Source organism: Manacus vitellinus, unplaced genomic scaffold (assembly GCF_001715985.3).
Source record: "Manacus vitellinus isolate BGI_N305 unplaced genomic scaffold, ASM171598v3 scaffold_46_pilon, whole genome shotgun sequence".
Classification (NCBI taxonomy): Eukaryota; Metazoa; Chordata; class Aves; order Passeriformes; family Pipridae; genus Manacus; species Manacus vitellinus.
The window spans coordinates 2,180,898-2,207,976 of NW_021940578.1; the positions used below are offsets into that span (position 1 = coordinate 2,180,898).

Sequence of the window (27,079 nt, forward strand, 5' to 3'; positions counted from 1 at the left end):
ACATGGTACACATGTCTCAGCCCTCAGCCTTTGAGGAGGTGGGTTACAGGTCCTTCCCTTCCCACAGAAGCAAAACCAGGGTTAACAAGCTCCCCTTTCCCATCTCTCTAATTGCACTGACCTTATTGAAATGGATCTCTTATTTGTCCTGCACAGCAGCTGCATGTCAATAAGGTGAATTATGCTGATTGCCTCCTTATCTGATAAATTGCTGGGACAGATCCTTTTCTCTCCTGCTCTTGCTTATTCTGTTGTTTAGGCAGAGCAGTTGCTATTTGCTGTGTGTAAGAGATGTTAATGTTGCTATTTGCTGTGTGTAAGAGATGTTAATGTGTCGTGTGTGGACCGATGCACTTCAAGGAGGAAAGAGCAACGACTCTGAGGCTGTGGGTGATGGGGTGAGGGAAGCAAAGTCCTTCAGAACCTTGAAAACCAAGGGAAAAACAAGTGGGGCAGCAGGGCTGTGCTGTCCCAGGAGGGATTTCATCCTTGTGGTGGCCGTGGCAGAAGGTGCTGTGGGGCTAAACTGATGGGAATTTTAGGAGCTGGCAGACCCCAGGATGCCATCAGGAGCTGTGGGAATTCCTGCTCAAACCTGGTTTCTGCCCAGTAAGGCACTGCAGCACACAGCTGGAGAAGGGGGTCACATCTGATGCCAAGCCAGCTGGCATCCTCAGGTCGTCCCTATCCCAGTGTCCCGGGGCTGAGATCTGGCCCCCTTGATCCCATGGAAACTACCCCTCACATCCTTATGGCAAATGTTAAGACATCAAAACAAGGTGAAACGTGTGGATCCCACTGAGACGGGTGCAGAAGTCAGAGATCCCAAACACCACCCTCCTGCTCCCAGAAAAGGGGTATCCAATGTGATGGATGACAGCAAAGACCCATCCCTGGAAGTATCCAAGGCCAGGTTGGATGGGGCTTGAAGCAACCTGGTCTAGTGGAAGGTGTCCCTGCCCATGGCACGGGGGTGGAAAGAGATGAGCTTTAAGGTTCCTTCCAACCCAAACCAGACTGTGACTCTATGACTCTGTAAAGAGGATGAGAGACAGAGAATTTCCCAGTGTTCCTGCACATATTCACCATGTGGCACCTCACCCTGTCCTTCCCAGCTCTGTGGCACAACCTTCCTTCTCCTCTGAAGGGCTGGGAACAGCTCTGGCTTTGGTCTGCTTTCCTGAGCTGTCCTCCATCACTCTGGCAGGTCCTTAGAAAAATGAACGTTAAAGAGGAGAGGGAGAAACCTCCACTGTTCAAACATCTTTAGCTTTGACAGATAAGGTGTCTGGCTGTGAAAGGCAGAAGGAAATTAATTTGGAATCACATTTTAAACACTGCCATAGAGGCAAAGTATCTTCTCTCTAATTTCCACACATCCCCCTGCCCCCCCGCCCAAGCAAAAAAAATGAATTTCCCTGATATTTATAGAAAGATTATTAGGGCCACTAGGAGTGATTTATATCATCTCATCCCTGTGGCCGAGAATGAAAAATTGCTGGGGCGACAGTGGCTGGAATCCTGCTTTTGTCCTCCTGACAATTAAAACGGCTAATTTCCAACTCCAACAGATCTGCTGGTGTTATAAATCACTCCAGGAGGGCATTTTTTCAGCCTGAAAAGTGAACTCTGCCCTAGTCAGGCACAAGATCAGAGATTTGCATCTGTTTGCTTTTGTATGTACTCTTGCTCCACACCCACCCACCAAAGGGGATGTGGGCAAGGAGGTGCTACCCCTGCTCACTTGATGCTGGGTCATCAAACTGTGCTGGGAGCTGGAAAAATGTGACAGGGAAAGCAGGAGAGGAAGATGACACCGAGGTCAGAGGAAATCCAGTGACATTTCCGTCCGGTTTCTGATGCCACAAGCCTTGGAGAGTTTTGCTGGGTCTGGGTCCATCTCCATGCAGAGGGGCCATCTGGGAGCACATGTTGGACCACATGTGCCATGCTTATGGTAGGAGCAATCCCACTAGAAAAGGGTAGGAGGGCACAGCAGCTCTCCCACAGCTTTGCTTCCAGGAGAGAGCAAACCTGTCTGAGAAATCACAGGAAAATGAGGCAGCACTGATGCCACAGATTCCCTCAGCCTCCTGGCTTTGGGATCTCCTGGGGCAGAGACTGCAATACAGGACTGCTGGAGGGGAATACAGGGATTGGGTGTTTGGTGCTTCTGAACCAACTCACAGATCTCTGCAGTGGTGGAGCTGGACCCAGCCCTCCAGGAGGCCCTTGCTGGTGTCCCCTCCCACAGTGGCATGTGCCTGGCCCCATACACACCTTGCACCCACTCTTTAGCATGATGGAAGACCCTTTCCTATCTACCCCAGGATAACTCTCAAATCAACGGTCGCAGACAGGAAGAGTTTGGGATAGAAGCATTTATTCTGCCCATCCTTCCCACTCTGTGTAGCCGGGGACCTGCGGGAGCCAGCGCCAGTCCCAGCAGCCCTTGGGTCTATTCCAGCCCGGTGCCGGACGTCCTAACCTTGAGCCAAGTCTCCCTAAGACAAATCCTCCACCTGACATTTCCACGGAGCTCAAACAAAAGGCCCCCGCACTCATATTTGTGCTGCTCCCCCTCTCCACATCCCAGGAAGGAAGCGAGCGCAAACAAATCCGTGTGCAGGGCTCTCCCGGGGAGCTCTGTACACACACATCCCACACGCCTGCTGCTGGTCACCCCACTTCCTTATCGCAGTTTGTACAGTCGGCAGCTCACAGCCTGCCCAGAGGGCCCCCCGGGAAAGCTCCCCAGCAGCCCCGGGAGGGTGAGGGATGGACACAGTGACCTTGTTTCATGAAAGCTCGATGTTTTTCTTTTTTTTTTGTTTCCCTCCCTTTCAAACCCCTGCCAGCGGCGGGGGGTGCTTTGGAGAGGCCAAACAACACATTTGGGAAGCGTGAAGCCAGCCAGCAAAGGCTTGGGCAGCCCTGGGCCTCCACAGGAGGCTGGCTGTGCCAGTTTTTGTGAAAGGGCATCTGTCCTCAGCCCTTCTCCAAAGAGGCAAGAGCCCCTCGCGGCCATCCCTCCCCTCGCAGGCACTGCAGGCAAGAAGCAGGGAGACTCACCCATGCAGGAATCCCGCTGCTCTTCGTAGCCAGCACTGCACACGCACTTCCCGATGGGCACCAGCCACTCTCCCTCGGCGCTGCAGTACATCTTGGGGGTGTCCCTCTCCTCCGAGTGCCCCACGCACTCTCCCCGCACTTCCACCAAGGAGGACGAGTCCGCCCCAGTCACGGCCTCAGAGAAGGATGCCAAGTTCCTCACTGTAGCCGGGCACTTCTTGTAGTAGACCCGCACCGAGACGATGGCAATGCACGCCCCGATGTCCTGGAAGGCCAGGTAGAAGCCCCTCTTGCTCAGCGGCCCCACGCCCCGCACCTCCGTGTTCAGCTTCAGGCGCCGCACCCCCAGGTCCACGTTGGTGAAGCTCTCGTCCGCCGCGATCGTGTCGATCTTCATGAACTGGCTCTCCCGGGTGCTGGTGCCCAGGTCCCGGTCGGACTCCATGTAGTAGAGGTTGAAGGTCTCCTTGCAGGTGCCCAGCACCCCTGGCATGCTGTTGCAGTCCCTCAGCGTGAATTTGATCTCGGCGTAGACCCGCCGCGCGCCGTCCCGCTGAACCCAGTTGGTCCGTAGCCAGTTGTTCTGGTTGGGGGTCATGACGTTACAGACCTGGTAGGTGTGGATGGGGCTGAAAAACTCGTCCATCTCATTGATCGAATCCCACTGTGGGACGGAGAGAGAACAGGTCATTCCTGATGTCCCCAGCCACCGGCTGAGCACAGAGCATGCACAAGTCTGCTGTCTCCTGCCCCAGGATGAACTCCCTCTGCTCCTGTGCCTGGCTGGGAGGTCAGTGCTGCCACAAGGCAAAGGGAAATGAGGAGGAGCAGCATTTAACCAGCACTGATTTGGGCAGTGACTCCCAGCCCACCCTGCTGCAGCTCTGCGTGAGGTGCACCCTGGCTATTCCCGTCTGGGAACGCTTGCGTGAGGTTGATGTGCTGGCAGAGGCTGATGGCAGCATGTGCTTGGGAGGGCTCCAAACTCTCTAGATCATGTCTGTGAGTCCCTTTTCTTGGTGCTCAGCCCATCATTGGCAGCAGCAGGAACCACCTGTGTGGTGCTCACCTGGGTCTCCTCTGGCTCGTGCACTGTCCATGCACAGACTCAACTGGGTGCTTTCCATCTGGAGAAGGAGTGTCAGGGTGGGTAGCACAGGGTGAAGGGGAAGCATGCAGTGAACACAGGACTTCCAGCAAGAAACAGGGGCCCCTGGGGGCTCAGAGCCCTCTTCTTCCCCACAAGGTGATGCCAGCGTGGCTCCTCGGTGTGAACCCACAGTGCTCAACCCAGCTGAGAGGCTGGATGGGGACTGGCTCTGGGAGCACAAAGGTTCATGGCTTGACAGCTCTGGGGTGAAAATTCCATGTTGCAGTGGCAGCAGGGGGAGTCTGGGGAGGAGAAGCTGGCAGAAGCATGTTGCAGCAAGCAGGATTGCAATAAAGGGTGGTCTGGGTGAGTTTAGAGGGACAGTGACATGGGTGTCACACAAGGGAGGGATGCTAAAGGGTTTAACTTATGAGAAATGAGAAGTAGTGATATTTTGAATACAAATTAATTCCATAGCTGAGGGACAAGTAGAACTTAGATATTGTAGGCTACAGGACACTTTGGGGGGCTCACTCTTGCCTCAGGTCTCCCTCTCGAACCTCAGCAACCCCTCGCCAGGACTCACAGACCTTCCCTTCTCACCCACCACCTCTTCAGCTCACATTCCTGCCCAGACCAAGCACTCTGATCACACCCCCATGGATGGGTCTGGGGCTCCTGAATTGTTACGGGAAAAGGGGAGGAGGTGGAGAAGCAGAGGAGAACTTCAAACCTTCTGACTTTTCCCTGGACTTGGAAACAGGCTTTGAAGATGCCTGAGCTCCACTCTTGTGCCCAAGTCCAGCTGTGAGGGGCAGCCCCAGATGCACTGCTGCAGAAGCTGGGGAAGATACTGGCACTGCTGCAGCAATTGCTCCTCTGCCTTCCAAATCATCGCCCCTCTCCTCACACCAACATCAGCACCCCCCTGCCTGCACCATCCTGGGGTCCTGGCTCTGCCTGGGAGCTGGCAGGGAGCAGCCCCCACCTCAGCACCAGCTGTCTGGGGGGAATGGGGAGCCAAGGAAAGCTCCAACCATGCCTGCACAGAGCAGGAAAACAAGTCTTTTAAGCAGCATTACAAGCACATTAAAATAAACTGCCAGGCTTGCCCTGACAGGGCAAAACTGGTGTTTTCTTATGCAAGTGGTGACCCGTGTTTCATTACAGATACAAAACCAACAGCAGTCCTGAGAGAAGGATGCTCAGCTCAGAGACAGTGAGCCTGAAGCCTTCACCCCAGTGACTGTGGGAGCTGACCAGGATGCAGATCCACTGGGACAGGCACCTGCCAGCCTTGCTGTGTGGCCACCAGCACTGCAGGGACAGGACACAGCTAGGGGAGGGCAGCACACCTCCAGAGCGTGTGAGATACTGGAAAGATGTATCAGTGATACCTGTAAGACAACCCACTCCCTTTTCCCCTCTCAGGTGGGAATGTCCTTCCTCATTCGACCTCCTTGACCTGCAGCTCCTGGGGAGGTGGTGTGGTGCCTTCTGCTCGTGTGAGGGTGATCAGAGCAGTCATTTTGGTGAGGTACATCTTCAAAACTTCCCCAGCATCATGCATTTAGGAGAAAACTCTGCTCTCAGCTCCTAAAGAGCTTAAAGTTACCTGGAACAGGCAGTAGCTCCAGGTGCGAACTAACACGGAAACTCATTCCAAGGGAAATACGTCTGCAAAGGGGGTGAAAGTCAAGCCACTGCCAGAGGAGAAAAATGTTTCTGGTTCATTTAAAAAAACTTGTCTTCTGAATTCCAGAAATGCCCAGGTTTGTCTGGGGATCACTGAGCTCAGGTAGACAACACAGAAAGGGGCCAGGCTACCGGTGTGCTTGGCTGGAGGGGTGAGGGCAGCACCCCTCAGCTTCTCCAGCCACAGAGATGAGCCTGTAGACGGTGCTGTGACACCCGGGACACCCCCCTGCTGCTTGCCCAGAGGGTACAGTGGTGCTCAGGAGTGTGGGCAGAGCCAGGCACGGCACAGCCCCTCTGCCTCTCCCTGCTCCCACACCCGCCTGTGCACACGCTGAGGCTCTTCCGAGGGTGTGGAAGTCGCTGTCGAAATTAATCGAGCACAAATTAACACAACATCTGCTTCCTGTCTTTTCCCTGCTGAGTTTCCCCGGGGGAAGTGAGGCAGAGCCGAGCATGGGAGGAGACACGCGGGGAGAGGGCAGAGCTGGGGGGGTGAGCAGGGATTACCCTCCCGATGCACAGCCGGCTCCCCTCGGAGATGCCCGTGGGGCCAGGGCCCTCCAGGAGCGTCCAGCGAGGGAAAGATGAGGTTATTGTGTGCACCAAAACGCTTTGGCTCCAGCTCGTGTGGTTGCTTTGCGTCCCCAGACATTCACTTCTCTCCCAAATCTGGCATAGGAGATGCAGCTCGTGACTGCAGTGTCCCCACACCCTCGTGGCACTGCCAGAGCCAGCAGAACAGGGAGATATAAATGCCCACCTCCAAACACGGGCAGCAGTCGGCATCAGCCCCATCTCCACCCCCCAGGTGAACCTGGAGAGTTTGCATTTGCACCATCACTCTTTCAAACGTGGTGCTTTTTTTTCACAGGGGCTGCACTGTCAGTTCTGTCCCGGGGTTGTGGGCAGTGCCTTGGGATCCCAGTCTGAGACCAGCCCAAAACACCACAGCTGCCCTGCAGGGAAAGTGCTCTAGGACCAGTGGAAACGGACAGGGGCAGGCAGGTCACCTGAACTCGTGGCTTGGGTGCCACAGGTGCATCTTCCCAGCATGTCACAAGGCAAGTGAGGTCTCATGAGCTCTGCCAGATCCCAGGACCTGCAGGGTATTTGGAATCATAGAATCCCAGAATGGTTTGGGTTGGAAGGGACCATTTTGTTCCACCCCCCTGCCATGGGCAGGGACACCTTCCACTGGACCACAGTGCTCCAAGCCCTGTCCAACCTGGCCTTGGACACTTCCAGGGATGGGGCAGCCACAGCTTCTCTGGGCAACCTGTGCCAGGGCCTCAGCACTCTCACAGGGAGGAATTTCTTCCTAATATCCAATCCAAATCTACCCTCCTTCAGCTTAAAGCCATTCTCCCTTATCCTATCACTGCCTGACCTTGCTGAAAGTCCTTCTACAGCCTTCCTGTAGGCCCTTTTAGATACCAACGGGGGGATGGAGGGACCTGCTTCAGGAATCCCCATGACTGGAAGGGTTTTTCTGTTTCACCTCAGTTACAGGCTCCATGGGCAGGGAGAGGTGTCCGTGGCTCTGGGTACCACTGGATGAGGAGTGCAGGCCCTGTGCACACCCCCAGCATCACCAGCTGATGGGTTGAAGTGGTTTTATTAACCAAAGCTCAGCTCGGCCCATCCACTGTGATAAGATCCCCCAGTGAGACGGAAATGAGGACATCATAATTAACATGGTGAGCACATGTGCCCTGGGGGGGGGGGGGGAACATGATTGCATCTGCACTCAGGGCTTTTGCCTAATAGTTTAAATTAAAGTCAACACCGGTTGTAAAAAAAATTGCCAGATTATGAAAGGCAAAAGATGCAAACACCAGATATGTGGGCAGCTGAGCAAGGTCTTAGAAGTCTCCTAGGGCCTGTGTGGCATGGCTGAGGAGAAGGAGGAGGAGTGGAGGATGGACTGTGTCCCCCTGGAGCAGCAGCTCAGCCTCCCACCATCCTTGCAGTGCCAAGGGACAAGGTCTCCCTAGTCCTGGGACAGCTTCCAGGAGGGATGCCAGGTCTGCCTGGCATAGCAATGCTTTTGTGGCCACTGAGACATCCAGCACTTTCCTTCCCAGTGAACCACAACACTTCCCCAGGAGCTGCCAGGTCCCTCACACCACTGTTACTGGGAGACAAAAAAAAGAGAAGGATGTTATTGCAGCTATAAATCATCAGATGGGAGGCCTTAATGGAGATAATCCCCATGAAATCAGTCACTGCTGTGGCTAAGGAGGGATTTGTCAGGCAGTTAACTACCCTGAGCTTCACTGCAGGTGATTAACTCCTGGTAGTGACCAGCATCTGGGGAATTAGCAATAACCCAGCATTTACTGAACAAGCACTGGGAGATGAGCTTTTATCTCAATTACTAGTTTAAATCTTTATTTTCCAGTGTTCCCTTCCAACCCATCTTTTTTTTTTTTTTTTCAAAGAAAATTAATTTCACCACAGCTTGAGCTGTAACTTGCTGATATTCCTGGATCCAGGCAGAGGCTTCAGCTTGGAAGAGAAACACAAGAAATGCAACAAGGACATCAAAGTGAGGGAGGGCAGAGACGTGGCCTTGGCAGATGGGAGAGCCCCAGCATCTCTTGGTGCTCTGAGGAGAAAGAAATGACCCTGAAGGGAGTTGAAGTGCCAAGGACATGGAGCAGCTTGGACTGGGGGCCAGTGTTTTACAGGGTGGGCTTGGGGCAAAGGGTCCCCAAGCTCTGTGACAGACAAGGTGCATCCAAGCCATGAACTGGTTGTTGGCTGCAGGACCATAGCCAGGCAAAAGAAGTCCCCTGGTGCCTAGGCTTTGCTCTGCAAACAGCTCAGTCCCAGGACATTTACAGCATCGTGAAATCCCCGTCCCTGATGCACAAACACTGCTGGGAAACAATCCTACAGGCTCATCTGTGCTCTCAGCTGGGTGTTTCAGCAAATCTAGTGCCTAACAGTTTTCTCCCTGAGCACTGTAGGGTGAGGGAGCAGCATTCTTGGCTAATTGTGCCCAGGGGCCTCAGGATACATCCCTTTAGGAGGAGCAGAAGGGGCAGAGATGGGGAGCTGCAAACCTCCTCTGAAGGTCTTTCCTGGTGCTTCCACCAACAAAGCCAACATGGAATATGCCAGGTGGGATTGCTGGGAATTGTGCAGGGCTGGGAGCTGGACTCGATGACCCTTGTGGGTCCCTTCCAGCTCAGGACATTCCATGATTCTGTGATAGGTGTAGAGGCAGCTGCCTGGGTGGCAGATGCCCACCAGCCCTCTGGGCTGACTCCAGCCCTCGCAGTGAGGGGGCTGTTGTGGGCCAGAGCATGGGGGTGCTGATGGGAGGTCACAGGCAGCATGGGGGGGCCTTTCTCCAGCACTCCAGGTGCTCCCGTTCTAATAAGCTTTTGCAAGGCATCACTCCAGCTCCTTAGATACCCTGCGTCTGAACAAAATCATTTCCTGTTTGACTTTGTAAATCAAAGTAGATGATACAATAATTATTAATAATATGTTGACTTATCTCATCAGCATTTTAATTAGTCAGTAGAAAAGCAATTTGCAAAGGGGCCCATCAGGCCCCCTCTGATCCAGAGGGTCATGTGCCGAGCAAGGAGAGGGGAGAGAAAGGCACTGGGGCATTTTGCTGGGGAGAACTGGGATAGGGGGAGGTGTGGGAGGGGAAGGGGCAGCCTCTTTGACGGCACTGATAAGAGTTTAATTTTCAATGCAAAGGGAATTGTTCCGGGAAAGGAGCGAGCTGAAAAGCTCCTGGGAGACCTTTGAAGTTCTAATTGAGAGGAGCCGCAGCCCGCGGGACAGGGAGGCTCCCGGTGACCCTTCCCTTCCTGCACGTGTCTCCAGGGTGGAGGTGAGGGGGGGTGCGATTAAACCCCTGAGCAGCAATTACAGCCAATTACCCCTCAGTTAATTGTCTGGCAAGAGAAAATGTCAAAACAGGCCAGGCATGGCTCCCTGATGGCCTGACACTGCCCAGGGCCCACAGCTCTGCTGGCTCTCACCATGCCCACTGCTCCCAGCCCCTGCTCCTCCACTCTTGCTGGTCCACAGCAAACCAAGAAGGGAAACAACCTCCCAGTGAGGCAGGTTCACTTTGCCCTCAGCTGGGATGAAAACATCAGGACTTTGTGGGTGGCACCCTTCCAGTTTTGCAGTGCTGATGCTTTGGACTGTTGCCCTGACCGTGTGGGCAGCTCTGGGATCAACCAGTCCAGAGGAGGAAACCTCTGAGGCTGCTGCCTTTCCTCTGGCATCCCCAGAAGACCCAGAGAGGTGGGACAGAACGTGCAGGTGCTGGAAAAGAAAGCTGTAGGGCACTAGGCAGTGAGCTAGCAGACACAAGTCCCTTCCTGAGGCTCCTCAGGCTGGAGACCAAGGCTCTGTCTGCTTAGTGCCCTGCAAAGACCCAGAGAGAGCTACTCACCTCCCAGTGTCACCCATGTAGTGGCCCTGGGGGAAAATGGAGATGTGGGTAAAGCAAAACAAACATGTCTTCAGCTAGGGAGACAGGGTCAGCAATGCTCTCCCTTGGCAGGAGGATGCTGTGTCTGTCTGTGGATGGCACAGATACACTGTGAGGAAATCCTGCACCCTTTTTATTATTTATTATATTTATTATTTATTATTGTTGTATATTTTTAGCAAACATCACTAATAAGATGGAGACTTTAGATGTATTAGTGTTCAGGAGCTGCTGGTGAAGGGCTGCTGGGCACCTGCTGTAGAGGACTGTCCTGAGACACAGCCCCAGCACCCTGTGGTCACCCAGTGCATGACACCTGACAGCTCAAATGAGTTGGGACCCTGGACTCATCCCCTGGATTTGTGAATGTGCAGTACAGGATGCTGCACCTTAACCACCCATGGAAGTCCCTGATGTGGTGAGAATGAGGCTCCTTTGGGCTCAGTCCTTTGTCTGCTTTGGGAGTGCCAGGCCATGCCCAGAACAACCAGCTCAGGTGGATTCATCTTCACCCAAGTCCCCTCGGTGGTGCGATGGGTCCCACCTGCATGACAGCAGGCAATGGGCCTGGAGATGGGGTCACAGAGGCATCAGGAGAGCTGGACTCATGGAAGAGGATCCAGAAGGAGAGCCTTGGGCAGGCTGTGAGTGGCAGAGGATCTGACTATGAGGAGGAATTGCCTAGGGAGCGATGAAAGGCAGAGCACTGGATGTGGACAGAGGAAAACATCCCTGACTCACAGAAAATCCCAGAAAAGTTCTCCTTCCCAGGGGAGCAGAGGAAGCCCTGGTCCCTGACTCCCTGAAGGTGTGCTGAGCTCCTCCAGGGTGCCAGGTTTTGGCAGCAGGGCTGAAATGAGATGACAGCTGAGTAGTGACAGGACAGAGATCCACACAACCAAGGGCAGCCTATGGATGACCATGAAGAGGACAACATCTGCCTCATGCAGGCAGTGGCAGAGGAAAGTCTGGTGGCTGGAGACAAAGCCAGGCACACCCTCTTAGCGATGGGTTTTTAACAGGGGCCTGTTAACAGCATCACCACAGGACCTGGAGTATTTACCAGCACTGGCAATTTTGCAGCCAAGGATGTTTTCTCCTAAAAGCTGGGCTGCTCTGAGAGCTGAATGAACTGACAGGCCTGAAGGCCTGTATTTATGCAGGAGATCACATCACATTAGTTCCGCGGTCCCCTCTGACCTTGTACCTCTCAATCTATTACATTCCCAGGACACTCATTTGCAACAGCTAACTGCTAAAATTAGAGCTAACAATTTAATATATTTACATATACGATAAAGTCTGATAGAAATCTGATCATTGGTATTATTATGAATTCACCGTTCTGATCACTCCTGCTCAAGCAGCGCAGGGACTGAAAATCTCAAGCAACAGATCAATGAAAATTATTAGAGGCCTGGGAAGATTTCTGTGGGAGGTGGAATTGAAAAGATTAGGACCGTTTAGTTCAGAGAAAGGATGAAAAAGAATGGACATGAAAAATCAAAACAGTAGCAGCAGCCAGGTAGGCACCCCAATTTTGCACGTTTCGTGCCTGCAGCAAGCCCCACTGTGCCTTGCAGTAGGTCCTGTGGGTATTTATGGGATTGTTTCTGTTCTCTAAATGAATGAGAAAAATCCTTCCAGCCAGGTCACTCTGACATCTGGAACTCTATTTCCAGAAAGCTGCTGCAGCAGAAAAATCTGGCAAGTGAAGGGGGCACGGGGAGAGGATCCAACCAGTGTGGATGGCAGGCTCCCATGGGGGTCACCACCCCGACGTCCCTCCCAGCCACACCACAGGGCTTTGTGTCTGCATCCCCATTCCCCATCAGGAACCATCTGCAGGGGAGTCCCCCTGACCCTTTTGCCCAGTTTCCCCAGAAACTTCTCTGATTACAGGCAGTTGGGAGCTTCCCAGTTGTTTATGGCTGTTCCCTCTGATGCAGCAAGGAATGAGATGCTTCTTAGCATGAGTCCCACCTCTTGAGTCCCCTCAAAACTCAGGACCTGGTGACAACCTGGTCCCTAGCAGAGGACATGGAGGGTTAAATGGCATTTCCAAAACAGCTACTTCCCACTGCTAGTCTTTTAGGCTGGCATTTTCCCAACAGACTTTGTCTCTTTGTCCCATAAGCACTGACCTGGGGCTGAGATGTCCATTCCCTGTCCATCCCCTGACCCCCTGCCCCAGGGACCCACGGTGACCTGTCCCACTGAGTTCCCTCTGTGCCAACAGCCGCTTCATACTTACCCCATGTGAGGGATAAGTCATCCAGCCCCAGTCCCCCGGGATTGTTGATGTGTCTAGCAAGTTCACTGGAAAACACAGGAGCAAAAGGCTGTGTTAGAAAGCTTTGTCCCCATCTCCAAGGGGTGAGGAGCCAAGGCACCAAGAACCCCCTCCACACATGACACTTGCTTGAATATTCCCCCCCCCCCATCAATCTGCTGGCAGGGACTGCCTGGCTGGACATGAGGAAGGCGTGGATGAGGGGATGGCAACAAGTGATGCTGCCCAGAGCTGGGTGATCAGGACAGGGTTGAGTCCAGGCTCCACAACAGAGCACTGCGACCTTTTGGAGGAGAGTGGGCTGCAAACAGCAGGTCAGAGGGAATGCAAAGCAAGGAGGGGCTGTGGAAACAAACTTCCAACACCAGGTTGTCAACCATTCCCACCTTGGGCCAACACTGATGCAGCTGGAGCATCGTTCCTGGGTTGGACACTTCTCCTCTGGAAGCCCTTTAGGCTCAGCTCCCTCCCAGCATCCCTGGTTTGAAGTCTGTGCTCCAGCAGCTGCTGTAATTGCACACTGCAGTGCCTGGCTCCAGCACAAAGTGACCCCCCATGGTCCTGGCTGACACCCCACTGGAGAGGTCCATCAAAGCCAAACCTTCCAAATCCCTGCCACCACTGGGAGCCCAGCTTAACGAGGAGCCACAGGCAAACTGCAAGAGGAGAGCAGCTTGTGGGGGGGGAGAAGTGAGGACGACTTTGAATGTGCTCAGGAGCTTCCTGTGGAAACCTGTGCAGTGTCAGCAGTGGGGGAAAGCAGGATGCCATGGCCCTGCTGCCTCAGTCATCCGAGCCCCACACCCAGATCCCACAGCACCAGGCAGAGGAGAGCCTTGCCAATGCCTGATAACCCCCTGACTTGCTCAGCACCTGAGGAAGGAGCCCAAGCCCCAGCTCCACAGTGCAGATTCAGAGGGATGGAGGCTTGGGAGAGGGTGCCCTAACCCTTGGGAGTGAGTACAGAGGGCACCAGCACCCTGCTGCCTCACCACCCCTCAACAGCACCAGGCTCCCACAGGGCCCCCAGTGCCTCCAGCTTTCCCCGTTGCTCCTTGTCCTGCAGCCACCCAGTAAGGTGCTGTGCCCATGCTGGCTGCCTTTCCTCACCCTTGAGCAGCTTCAAACTGGACCTCAGGGCACCTTGTCACAGCATCCCTCTGCAGCACCAGGTCTGGGCTGGTCCCTGGGCTCTGGAGGGACACTGGTGTTGGTGCAAGGACCAGCTTTGTCTCAGCGGGGATGGGGCACATAAGGACAGCAGCTCCAGCCCTGGCAGAGCCCGAGCTCAGCGTGAGGCTGGTCCCTGCAGCCCGAGGAACGGGTGCCACTTTCATTTACTATTACCAGGCAGGGAAGGAGAGGGGGGGAGAGGGGAGCAGAGACGTGAGCTGGCTGTGAAACACCCGTACGTCATGCTTCTGACAGAGCAGATTAGGAGCTTTTGAGGCATTTATTAATGTTAGCAGAACAATTTGAAAGAATTTCCAGGGTTTCTTGTGTGGCTCCATTGGCCCAACAGCAGGCTGAGCCCCTCCACTCCCCGCACGGCACTGCTCCCACTGCTAAGGAGGCCCCTTGCCCTCAGTATGGAGTAATTACCTCGAAGATCTCAAATCCATTTTTATTTGTTATTGTTAATCTGAAGATTTTCTGCCTATTTTCCCTGGGTAATTCGCCCAGCAGGAGCCCAGGTTTGGGAGTTTCCCTGCTCGCAGTGCAGGAGCACGGTCCTGGTGACCCTCAGCAGGCAGGTTGCAGGGAGGGGGCAGTTTTCACAGACCCTCTCTCCCCCCCCACCGTGGTCTCCGCACCCTCTTTCCCACGCCGAGATGCTCCGCAGTGGATGTGGGTGCCTCCCACTGCTCCCCAGGCAGCACAAGGAGCCTGCATGGACCGGGATCCAGTGGGAGCATCATGTTGTGAGGGACGATGTTGAGACCACATAGTGGGGTGTACCCCAGACTTGTCTGCACAGCGGGGTGTGCAAGCTGGAGCCTCCTTGCCACACCCATATGCTGACCACGTTTTCACCCAGTCCCACAGAGATGGAGGAGTCGTCTCCCTGTGGGTGCTTTGGTGCCCACCATCTTGCATCCGTGCTCAGATTCCTCACGCCCCTTTGCAGGAAGAGGGACAAGCTATTTCTTTTACTCTCTCCCAAGCAGTTCAGCCAAGTGCACGGGAGCCCTGTGCATTAAGCCCACTGTGGCAGGCTCTGTACAAACATAAAGGCATCGCGTGCCCGAGAGCTCCTGCGTTAACTCCCGGTGTAGCACACACATCCCTGGATACAAGTGGCCATCCAGCAGCGCTGCGGCGTGCTGGGCTCGGGTACAGGCAGACCAACAGTCTCCCAAAACCCAACCTGTTACAGACGGGGCTCCAGCCCAGCTCTGGAGGGGACCATGCGACAAGTGCCCGTCCAGCCCCTCGCAGGTGATCTCCCGGCTGCGCCGCCTCTCCAGGGGCGACGCTCAGAGCCCGCCCTCGCCGCCGGAGGGAGGGCGAGAGAGACCCCCACAAAGGACCCCTTTCAGGACCCCTTTCAGCTGAAACTTCTCTCTTTTTTTTTTTTTTTTTTCAGAAAATGTGCCAGTTTGGGAGACCTCTCTCTCCTACAGCTGGGCGATTCTGTTTGATGTTATGGACTGTCTGCACGTATCAGCCTCAAACTGCGAGCTCCATTTTGTTCTCCCGAGCACCATTTTGTCGTTCCCCTATTCTGTGCCTTGGCCTTGCCTCGGCGTATTGAGCCAAAACACCAGGAGGTGTCAGGGGAAATTCTCGCCCTGGTGGAAAAGCTGTCAAGCCTGATTGCCCTTTCAAATGGAAGCACCTAGGAGTGAGCAGGTTGCTTCCCAGCACCAACTGGGGTCTGGAGACCGAGCCTCACGTAAGGCAGACCCTCTTGCTGCATAAAGTTGTAATAGGGTGTGAGTAGTGCACATTGCAGCCACAGATTAGACTGGAGTCAAAGTGTATGAATCTGTATATGATGTATATGTATATTGTATTTCTACCTCTACCTTTATTTTTGGATCTGTACCTATATTTGTATCCATACCCATGTCTACCAAATCCCAAACACCGCTTGGGACGAGAGAGGAAGCTGAGGCAGGGACTAGCATCCAGAGGACGTAAGTTTTTCCTGGAACCATCTATCTCTTGTCATATATCTACACCTATATCTTATATCTATGTTTATATCTGTATCATTTATATCTATATCAATATCTATATTTATACCTCTATCATCTATAAAGAGTGAGTGCTCAGATATCCTTCCCAGCACTTGCACTGGTGGCCACAGCTCCTGCAGGGCTGTATTACATCCCTACAAGCAGATGCATGAGCACCTCGGGGTCTCACATCCAAGTGTCCTAGGCTCAGAAATGGGCTCATGGTATCTAAGGGAGCACGTGGACCTTCAGCCCACCCAGGGGTGCATGGTGGGGTGGTGAAACAGGTCTGGGGCTGACCTGCTGGGGGATGTGCTGAGCCCCAGCCTCTGGAAGAGCAGTGGGGGACCAAAGAGGGCTCTGAGCACCCTCACTAATTGTTAACCCACTGCAGTCCTTCCTCTAATTACTCCACCGTCTCCCTCCTAGGCAGGGGCTTTGTAGCGCAGGCGTGGGGAGGAAGGGTCAGTGGGAGCAGCCCTGTTCCCTTGGGCTTCAGTTCCTCTCCATCACAACTTCAAAGGCCTCCCAAGATTCCCAGCCAGGCTCCCCCCCATGCAACAACGCCTTTTGCATCGATAATTAAACTCTTATCAGCGCGGTTTGGCACTCCTGCTCCCCGCTGCCCAAAGACCAGCAGGCTCAGCTCCGCGGCCCCAAGCGGGTCTGCACACCCCACACCAGCCCCATTCCATGGGGGGACAACACAGGGAGGGTTATCCACAGCAGGGAGAAAGTCAGGGTATGGGAAAGGGACAGGGAAGGCTCCCTGAGAGAAGGGGAACGAGAGCCAGTGGCATTCATTTCCTGTGAGATCGGGCAGGACTTTGAAGGGGCAGATGGGGCCGGGCTGGGTCAGCTATTTGTATCCCACCGTTTAATCCAAGAGCCTGCTGAATAGCCAGCCACGACCTTTCCAACTTGTCAGGCAAAGCTGAGACACAAAGCTGTGTCTTGCTGGCCTTGGAACATGGCAAGAGGAAAGGACGGGAAGCTTCACTTTCAGTTTCCTGATCCCTGGGACAATATTTACCTTTAAGGAATGAAAAATAACCATTTATTCCCCAACACGGGAGGCCAAGCACTGGGGCTCAGAGGGAGGAGCAGCAAGCCTGGGGGGTAGGTCAGCTCTCCCCATCTGGGAGCTGTGCACAAGGGATGTTCCCCACAAACCTGGGTCAGCACTGCAGCACTGGGGTGCTGCTCTGCCAGACCAAAGACCGGATCCAGGTGGGATTTGTCCAGCAGCTGCTCATCCACAAGGCTGCACAGACTAAGGACACAGCAGGGATGGTGCTCAACTCAGCACCCACCAGCCTCGGCTGCCCAGAGAAGGAGTTTAGAAAAGCAATGTGGGTAGATCTAAAAAAAATGTCACCAAATCCAGGATTTCCACACTGCTGGAAATGCCAGAATCAGGCTGGGGAAAAAAAAACCCAACAACAACCCCTCCCCCAAAAAACCAAACCAAACCAAACCAAAAAAAACAACCAACCAGAAAAAAAACCCAAACTATAAACCAAAAACAGTCAAACAAACAAAACAACCCCCCCCCCCCCCCAGAAAACCCAAAACAAGCTAAAAAGAAACATTTTCAAACTAAAGCAGTGCTGCTTTTTGGCCATGCCCTAATTCCCATTTCAGGATTTCTTCTCAGACCTCCAGATTGTTGCTGTGAACTTTCTGTATTTAATTTTATATCGTTTTGTAATGCATCAGGAGCGGTAATGCCCATAAGGACTGCCCAGAGGGTCACCCCTTTTCACTATACCCAGAGCAGGAGATACTTTGATGTAGGAAGAAAGCTTGTTTGTTCAATCAGTGCTAATAAAAAGCTGCAGTTCAGGTTTTAAAAATAAAATTATCAACCTGATCCTTCCAGCCCCTGCATGATATCATGTGAGATAATGTGCAGCGCAAGAGCATAACCTGCGGTAGGGCTGAGGTGTTGTGAAGTAATGTAAAAAATGAAACAAAACAAAACACCCTGAATAAAGTATTTCTAAAGCTAGAAACCTTGAAATTATAGGGCAGGGTTTTTTTATTTCCCAGAAGAAAAAAAAAGAAAAAAAAAAAAGGCAGCACATCAAAAGCCAAACAGCAAAAAGATGTTCCCTCTCAAAACTACGGGTGAGAAAATAGAGACGTAAAATGGTCATGTTTCCTGCTCACTTTGAGACTCCTGATGCTTGTCTGCAGTGGGATAGACAGGGAGAGCTGGGCACGCTGGCTTAGGAGACCCAAATGAAAGCCCACACACTCCCCACTGCTGGGCAGGGTGTTACAGTGCTGGTGCATATCCCCAGTACTGATGTGCATCCCCATTACTGGTGTGTGTCCCCAGTACTGGTGTGTATGTCCCCAGTACTGGTGTGTGTCCCCGGTACTGGTGTGTATCCCTGCACTGTGGCACTCACAGGTTTCAATGCAAGCAGTGTGTGGTCAGAGATGGACATAAATAGCTGACTGGAAATGTTAACCCCCCTGGGCTGTCCCAGGGCTTGAGGACGGGGTGCCTGGAGCCAGACATGGGGCTCAGGGTGAGCACATTCTTCCGTGTCGCTGGTCCAGGAGCTCGTGCCAGCGGGGAAGGAACTATTTTGAACTCAAGGGGTGGCTGGACTTGTAATTCAGGGCAGAAGCCAGAGGAGGAGGTGAGAAGGCTCTGGGGATAGGGGGTGAGAAAGGTCAGGGAGGCAAGAAATTCCATCAGTCTGATGTGAGCAGAGCAAAGAGCAGAACAACGGTGAGGCTGGGAAAGGGACAGGCACCGGAGTCCCTGTGGCCCTGGACCCTCGAGGGGTTGGTACAACTGGTGACCCCAGGTCTGGATTTGGCCATCTGGGAGTCACATGAGTCCTTTCCATCACAGTGTCCCCAGCCTGAGGGACGGCGAGACGATCCGGCCCTATCCATCAGCAGAGAGGAGCCCGTGCCTTGCACAGCCACCCCTTGGCATCTCATCTGGCTGAAGACCTGCAAGAACTGATCCACTGAACCCCCATGCCACCAAAGGGTAGCTCCTGGCATCCCTGACCATTATCCCCAAGCCCAGAAGCTTGAACCTGCATCCAAACCCAGGCACAGGAACAGAATAAACACCTCATACCACCAATATCATGACAGCCTTTCAAAACCATACAGAAGTTTTCTAGCACAAAATACATGTCCTCTACTTGCAGTCAGCAAAACCTATGTGGTACAGACTCGAAGAAATGGGAGTCATGTCCAGAAGGGTTTGTCCAAGAATCCTCACACCAGCTCTGTGTGTGGTGTGACATGAGCCACGTCCCGGATGGCCAAAACCTGACTCCCTCTTCTCTTTTCTCACATCTGTTGGGTATAATAAAATGGCACAAACGCTTTTTCAGCTTTGGTCACTGAGGTTTCTGACCTCTGCTGCGTTTTTTAGGCATTGAAGCTCATGCCAGGTAAGCTTCTAACACCATCCCAGGTCCTTATCCTAGAGCATCTCACTCCCCACCCGTAAGTCGCGTGTCCACTCTGTTATCTCCTGCCTGTTTGGCATTTTGCAGATTTCTTACGTAAAACTGTCCCTTCCTATACCATCCACAGTGACTCAGGTGCTGGAGACCTGTGCCTGTCTCAGATCCTGGAGTCCCAGAGCAGGACAAACCCTGCAGTACCCCGAAAATGACACCCTGCCCTTCCCATGAACCCCTGTGTCCCAGCAGTCCTGGCAAAGATTTCAGTGTTATCCTCTCTGGAATCCTCACTAGGGAAACATGGGTTTTACAAATGTGCTTGCTTATCTGGATTATCTGGAGGGGCTTTGCATGGCAGTTTTTCAGGCTGTCGGATGCTTTTTCCCTAATTTCTCTGAGGATGTCTTTGCTCTCACACCAGTTGGCCACCCTAAATTGTGCTGAGCTGTTTGTACCCCAGTGACATTTTTAAAGCAAGATAATTTCTTTTAAAGGCTTTTGCCTTTGCTGTCTTAAAAATAGCTTTCTAAAATGGAACATTTTCACAGACAAAAATACCAATACTAACCGCGTTTGAGGGGACAGGCTGAATATCTCATACCACTGGTAATTAAATATCACAAAAGTCCTTAAAAATTGCATGGGAGGTACATAAAACTGAAGGTACTTCATCCAAGGGAAGGATCCAGGGACTTGTGGCATTGTTCATTGTTGATGCTGGGATGGAGCTGGGACAGAGCTGGTCGATCCAGCTGCAGCCAGCGCTTGTTGCCACTCACTGATGTGGTTAAATAAGCATTTTAAATACGAGAAACTGGAGACAGAGCAGAAAACACCACAGGCACAACTATGATACCAGGGCTGGAGGTAAAAAAATATCCCAGAAGGGAACCTGCAGAGCCCAATCTGCTCATGCCCACGAGGGCTGAGAGGTGCCCGGGTGCGCTCAGCACACTTTCACAGCTGAAAAATGTGGGCTCTTTAATCCTCCAGGAAAAGCCTAACAAGAACAAATGGCTGGAAGGTGAAGCCAGGCAAATTTGTACTAGGGAAAGAGGGGGCCAATCTTTAAAGGCTGGGGCTGATGAGCCCTTGGAAAGGATTATTAAAGGCAGGGCTGGGTCTGCTTTTGCGGATGCCTTCAGATAAAAGGTGAATACTTTTCTGGACTCAATTCCCGGGCCAAACACACTTCATTAGGCTTTATTGGTGTGCCTGGATCTGATCAATTAAGGAGTTACATCTTATGTTGTTATTTATGACCCCGAGTGCCGTGCATCGGCGCGGGCAAGACACGGGGGGGTTTGTTTGGTTTTGAAGGAAATAACGCCCGGCTGATCCCACCACTCACTTTTGAACCAGCAGGGCCGAAGGGGTTAATCACTTCCCTGTGACAGAGGAATCATTTTGAGTGTTGGCCAGGCAAACAGGCTGGGTTAGGAGAATGAACTATCAAAAAACTGTCAGGGTATGAATAGAGTTATCATATGAATGGATGTTCCCTGGAGATAAAGGCAGCACCAAAGGCTGCCAGCGAGGCCAGCGGGGACAGGCGGAACACAGGACACGGGCGGAACACAGGACCCAACCGGAACAAAGAGCAGAGGTGTCGGGGTGTCTCAGTGAAACCCACACTCCCCCAGGTCCTGCCTGCCAGGACCCGCTCACCAACCCCGGCAGGACGCCTGGGATGAGCCTCTCTCCTTCCCTCCTCTCTCCCTCCTCTCCCTGAGCATCTTCTGGGGCTGGGGTTTGCCGCCGAGCTCTTGCTTTTCTTTCGGGTAAAATATTTTTCTAATAATTTCTCAGCAAGCAAAAAAAAAAAAAAAAATAGGGAATTCTTTCTTCCGTGTAGCAATTCACCGGGTTTTCTTTCGGTTGTACTTAAATTGGGCTTCATCAGATCCATTTTCGCCGTCGCCAAAATGGGTGCCCATTTATTGTCACTGGAAACAAACTCCTCGCGATTTCAGGAAACAAGAATTCCAGGAGAATGAAAAACCCTCACAGAGCAGGTGTGTTTTGTGCGCTGTCGTGTTATTTATTTTTTTTCTGCAGATTTGGGGGCTTGATTTTCGGAAGTTTTATAAGCTGTTAATACAGGAAGGATGGAAATGAAGATGACACCAGAAACATATCCCCGTGAGCCTACCTAAAATCATGCAATATCAGCATGCTTTATATCAAATGTTTTATATCAGCGTTTTGGAAGAAATAAAAAAAATTAAAAACATTAAACACCCCCAAATTTATTGGTTTTTTTTTTTACAAGCGTAGCCCGAATCAACTCCCTGTTTTAAACTAACCCTTCTCCATCTCCCATCACTAGAAGCCTGTGTGCCTAAACTCTCTCGTTTCCTATTCTTACAGAGGAACACACATCCCCACAGCCTTTTGAGCACAGAAAAGGCGATTTCCTCTCCCTTTCAGCGCTTTGCTTCTCCCCCGGCCCCGACTTCAGCGCTGCTGCAGAGGGGTAGGAAAGTAGCACTGAATAAATGTGCAGATGAGTTTTTCTGTTTGAGCAAAGAGGCAATTAATGAGATTACAATGAGAGATTAGTGGGGGAGGCCGCCACGGACCCTTCCTGTGGCCCCCGTTTTGGTAGCGCGGCAAGCGGCTGGGCTTTCCTGAGGATCCTGGTGCTCTCCTACACCCCATCCCCGCTGAGTGGAGGAACAAAACACCTCAATCCCCAAACCCGTGGTGCGAGGAGAAGACAAGCATCCCCTTGTCATCGGCTCTGCGTCCTCCCCTGTGCATCACCACATCCCTGTCACCTGCTGTCCGCCTCGTCCGGACCTACATGCCCCAAAATGCTGGGGGAGATGTCCCAGATCCCCCTTTCCTGCAGGGCAGTCCCACTCAAGCTCACCCGCAGGCCGTGGGGTCTGCGCTGTGATGGGGAGGAAGGTCGCCTTCCTCACAGGCATCACCCCGGAGGAAGCAGACCCCAGCAGCAGCATTTAAGTGCCGTTTTTTGGCAGAAAATATGATTTTTTTTTACCCCCCGCCCAAGCTCCAGATGTGGTAATTTCTGCTCGTCTGATTTTCTTTCAATATGACAAAGATATTTCATATTTTATTATTTAACTTCAATTTGTGGTATCATATAAAACACCCACTTTATTATTTTCACCTGTGCAACTCAGTGTGCAAGAGTGTAAATATTTTAGTCTCTCACACTATCTTCATATTATTAAAAATAACTTTTATACTTCTCTGCTCTAAAGCAATTTGACAATTTCAGACAAATCTTTTTTACAGTGCTCCAAATAACAATCTTCCACATCCTGCAAATTTTCACTAATCTATAAAAAAAAAATAAAAAAATCTGAGTTTTGGCTTTCGGTGCATTTTGCAATGGCTGCCGTGCCGAAATGGGGGATTCCCATGGAATGGTGATTCCCTTTTCCTCCCATTTCTTGGGTACCCACCGCATGCAAGACTGAAAGGAATAAAAAAATATGAGCTTAAAACTTCTCGGAACAAATATTTCAGGAAAGAGAAAGGCGCTGGGAGCTCCTGGAAGAGGAAAAAACCCGGGATTGAGGCTGTTTTTTCGGTTAATACGTGTTTTTATACACAAATTGCCTCCCAACACGCGCATGCGAGGCGCAGCACGCCCGGCCTGAAGTCTGCTTTGCGGCTGTAATTTTCTACCCTGCGGTTCTCAAACCAGCGTTGGGTTTGCCAGGGAGCACAGCCAGGGGTGCAGGGCACGGAGAGGCTGTGGGAGCAGGCAGAGGTGACGGGCAACGGGGCACCCTTGTGCCGTGGTGATGCCCTCGCTCCGTGCCCGCGTGCACCATGTGCAGTGGGAATGGGGCGGTCAAGCCTGGCACGACTGGAATGTGGGAGACCCCAGGGCTGGGTTGTGCTTTGCAGCATCTCCCCACGTTTCCAGCCCCATCTCCGTGCCAGGGTGCCCAACGACCGGCACCACAGCTGCCCCAGAACGGGCGCTACTCCCAGCTCATCCCAGCACCCTGGGACACTGGGAGCTGGCAGGAGCCTGCAGCCACATCCCCAGCTCCACCACCCGTGTTGTGAGGCCCGGCTGGCACTGAGCTGCCCCGTCCCATGGCACAGGATCCACAGCATCCAGAGCCAGGAACATCTTCAGGGGCGGAGGACGGAGCACCAACAGCTTGCTGGAGCGCCCCACAATTTTTCCTGATGTCACCCAGCACTCAGGCCTGGCTGTCCATGCAGACACCATAAAATCCACCCCAGCAGCCAGCGATCTCTTCTGCAGAAGACACCAAAGAGGCCCCAGCCTGGCTTGTCCATGCCCAAGGTCCGCCAAGTCCAGGCAGGGCTGTTTGGCTTTGTGGGGCTGCAGTGCCCAGGGCAGCATGGGCAGCGTCCTGCACTGCTCTGTGCCCGGGGCTTGGGGCACGGGGCAGCATCCTGCACCACAGAGCAGAAACCAAGCAAGGGCTGGAGTTGTCAGGGTGCTGGGGCCCCATCCTGCACCCTCATAGCCCATGCCCAGGAGTGAGACCCGATGCAATCTCCCTGCACGGGCAGGAAAGCTGATGAGGAAAGGAGCAGGAGGAGGGTCGGGAAGTGGGCAGTGGGCAGAAAACAGAGTTAGGACCAGCAAATAGCTGGAAATGGGGAATGGAAGGGAGGAAGGTGCTGGTGTGTGTTGGAAGACGGCAGTGAGCACAAGGAGCTGGCCCAGCGGGGTACCACAAAGCACATGAGGCACAGCAGCGCCAGCCCATGGGCCTCAGCATGCCAGAAGGATGGCAGGGATGCAGGGGCAGGGTAAGGGAGAGGTGCCACTGCCAGCATGGGGCAGGGACACCGGCCCCAGGGCTCGTTGCAGAGCTGCCGTGGCTCTCAGGCACAGCAGAAGGGAGGAAGGATGCTGCTGCCAGTGCCAAGGACATGCTCGGGAGCGGGAACGGCAGATCTCTGGTGATGAAGATCAGCAGACCCAGGAAGCAGCCGTGCCGCTGCTGCCAGCACAGAGGGAGGCAGGAGAACGGGTGGGTGGCAAGAGCAGGAGCAGCACTGCCGAAGCCGAGTTCTCAGAGAGAACTGAGGCACCAGAGTAGGGACGTGGACAAAGGCCAGGGATGAGGGCAGCCAGCAGCAGGGCAGAGCAGCCGGGTGGAGGGAGCAGGCCTGATGTGGCTGACACCAAGATGTCGGGAGAGGATCCCTGGCTGCATCCCTGCTTTCTACTTCTGAAGTTTCCAGCCCTTTCTCTCACAAGAAGTTTCCCACCTGAGTGCCCTTTCCGGCTCCCTGCATCCGCTGCACACCTGCCTATGCCCACCTGCTCACGCCAGCCCAGCCCATGCTGCTCGGCCAACATGCACGGCCCTGCGCTGCTGCCAGCTCTGGTGGTGGGGATCGCCATGGCTGGGCTGGTGCCGGTATCCCCGTCCCTTCTGCAGCCACCCCTGCGTGCTGCAGCAGAGCCCCGGCAGGGGAGGGAGGCAGAGCTGCCGGCACTGCTGCAGAATCAGGTCTTCCTGCCCAGCTCCAAAGTTTTGCCTCTGGTGCAAAAGCTCCAGGATCAGCAAACTCAGCCAGGCAGCAACCTGGAGCTGCGTTCCCCTGGGAGCACGGAGAAGCCAAACCCGGCAGACCTAAGCCCGGCAGACACATCCAAACAGCCGCAGCGATCCCGTGGGTCCCCCCAACACTGCCCCGTCGCTCCAGGGCCACCCCGGTTCCTACCTTCGCTGGTGGTGGCAGAGAGGCAGGCAGCCAGCGTGATGACGATGGAGAGCGAGGATGTCAGACCCCCCTGTGCCCATGCCATGGTCCGGCGGGGCCACCAGGCGCGGGACAGGGCCACCTCTGTCGTCCCAGCACCTCTGCGAGCCAGCTACCTCTGTCCAGAGCTACGGCACTCACGGGCTAATGCAAAGGCACTTTGCGCACATTGCTCGCAGCCACACGGGCGAGCGAGCGGGGAGGGAGCAGCCTGCCCGTCACCGCTCGCAAGCCAATGGGCTGGGTGGGCTCTGCAGCGAGCCCCCCTTCCCGCGCCACACGCGCACGCGGTACCCGGACCCGGCATCCCACTCGGGCTCCCGCTCCCCACTTTCGCTCGCCCTCCCGCCCTCGCAATGCTCCAGCATCCCCGCTGCTCCCCGTGCCGCCCATCCCTCCTCGCTGCTCTCGGCCGGCTGCGGCGAGACACAAACTCGCAGCCCCTGCAGGAGGGAGCTCTGCGCTCGGCCGGGGTCAGGTGTGAAGGGGACGGGGTTACCCCTCCGTCCCGGTGTGCGCGGAGAGGAAAATCCCTTGTAAGCGCTCCCCTTGCATGGCTGGGGAAGACAGGCAGGACACCCCCCACCCTGATGCTTTACAGGCCACGTAGTTCTGGGATAGACACTGTCTGCTTGCCCTTGACTTGGGGCAGTGGGAGCAGGGGACAGCGGGGCCAGGACTGACAACACCCTGTTTACAGCCACACTGGCCACCTGAGAGAGGGTCTTTCCAAAGCAGTTGGGGAGGACAAAGCGGATAAAAGGCCGGGCACTGGGCACCGATGCCCTGTGACAGAGGGTCTGGGCTTCCTGGGGAGCACAGAGCATCCTTCCCACAGCCTCTGCATCCCTCCTGCTTGAAGCTGCCAGAATTGCCAAGCCAGGTGAGTACCTTGCTCAGCATTAAACACTCAACATCTGTCAACAGACCCCCTACAGCGGCCACGACTGCTTCCCCATCTAAATGCTGAACAATCACTAATACCTGCCTGTGGTAACCACAGATGCTGACTCCCACCTATGCCACGGGCAGGGGGCTATTTGCTCCTTCCTCTATGCACTCATAGCCAGGGATTGATGTGTGATTGCAGCTCTCCCCTGCCCCAGGAACTCACCCCAGGACGAGGCACATGAGGCAGAATGAGCATCTCTCTCTGTTGTCTCTCTGTCAGGCCATACCTTGGATAAAACTCACCTCAGACTTGCTCGGTGGGGTCAGGGTGGGAGGAGTGTTGCATACCCTCCATTCTACCCTGTATGCCAGTGTGTTCCCTGGAGATGCTGCACCCCATGCCAGGGCACCCCAGGGCACCACCAGCAGCTTCCTACGTGCTGGAGTGAGAGGGGCTCCCTGCCCAACTCACGGCATGTGGTGGCAACAATTCCTCATTCAGAACGGATGAGGACTGTGCCTGCAGGGACACGTCTGCACCACTCATCACCAGGACCTGGGAACGGCACAGGGCCTCAGGTCCCTCCAGGTTTTTTCCCCTGACTGCCTGGGAAGCTGTCCGTCCAGAGGCAGTGCTGGAGAGATCCTGTCATCGGCGGTATCATGGGATGGGCTTGCAGAGCGGCTCAGGCGGGGACACAGCTGACAGGGAGGACGCCAGACATTCCTAAGGCAGCTGGCAGAGGCTGAGCTGTGCTGGGGGGCCAGGGGTGCAGCTACACGGTGGTCTTTGCAGTGGACCTTGGACCAAAGGGGTTAGGGCTGATGGTCTCCCAAATCGCGCCAAGCCACCAGGAAGCCCCAGAGGACACTCCACCCTTGCAGCTGGTGGGGAGAGTGAGAAATAAAAGTCTTAAAAACACCTTCCCCCCACCCCTCCTTCTGTGTTCTCCCTCCTCCCCCCCAGCAGTGCAGGGGGACAGGAATGGGGGTCACGGTCAGTTGTTGTTTCTGCCGCTGCTCAGGGAGAGGAGTTGGAGTCCTTCCCCTGCTCCCGTGGGGTCCCTCCCACGGGAGACCAGTCCTTGTATGCCTCTCTGCAGGTTGAGTCCATCCCTCGCGGCAGCAGCTCTTCCCAACCTGCTGTCCCGTGGTCCACTCCTCCATGGGGCAGTCCTTCACAGATGAGCTGTACTGGTG

General features: G+C 54.0%; 1 protein-coding gene across 1 annotated transcript in view; it reads right to left on the reverse strand.

Moving 5' to 3' along the window:
• The window catches only part of EPHA8 (EPH receptor A8), a 46,597-nt gene extending 21,468 nt beyond the window's left edge, over window positions 1-25,129 (reverse strand). The window contains 3 exon segments of the mRNA XM_029962415.1: window positions 3,073-3,736; window positions 12,583-12,647; window positions 24,950-25,129. Of these exon segments, the coding sequence (XP_029818275.1) occupies window positions 3,073-3,736; window positions 12,583-12,647; window positions 24,950-25,034 (814 nt within the window). The 5' untranslated portion in view covers window positions 25,035-25,129.
• Between the last annotated feature and the right edge of the window lie 1,950 nt (window positions 25,130-27,079).